This window comes from Eimeria mitis, genomic scaffold (genome assembly GCF_000499745.2).
Source record: "Eimeria mitis Houghton genomic scaffold, Emh_scaff4916, whole genome shotgun sequence".
NCBI lineage: Eukaryota > Apicomplexa > Conoidasida > Eucoccidiorida > Eimeriidae > Eimeria > Eimeria mitis.
The window spans coordinates 2248-2450 of record NW_013573217.1 but is presented as its reverse complement, the minus strand read 5'-3'; the positions used below and the strand labels follow the sequence as shown (position 1 = coordinate 2450).

The 203-nt window shown below is 53.2% G+C and overlaps 1 protein-coding gene across 1 annotated transcript in view; it reads left to right on the top strand.

Moving 5' to 3' along the window:
* Positions 1-203, top strand: part of EMH_0078480 (uncharacterized protein) — a gene marked incomplete at both ends in the record, with an annotated part of 3008 nt that overhangs the window by 1855 nt on the left and 950 nt on the right. The window contains one exon of the mRNA XM_013500009.1: positions 3-113. Coding sequence (XP_013355463.1) covers positions 3-113 — 111 coding nt within the window. The remainder of the gene's footprint in view (positions 1-2; positions 114-203) is intronic.

Sequence of the window (203 nt, the reverse complement as noted above, 5' to 3'; positions counted from 1 at the left end):
GCCAGCAAGAGCAGCAGCAGCAACAAACACAAAAACAGCAACAGCAACAGCAGCAGCAGCAGCAGCAAAAGCAGCAGCAACAGCGCCTACAAAACCAGCAGCAGCAGCAACAAGTACAACAAAAGCAGCAGCAGCAACAACAGCAGCAGCAGCAGCAGCAGCAACAACAAAACCAGCAGCAGCACCACCAAAAGGAGCAGCAC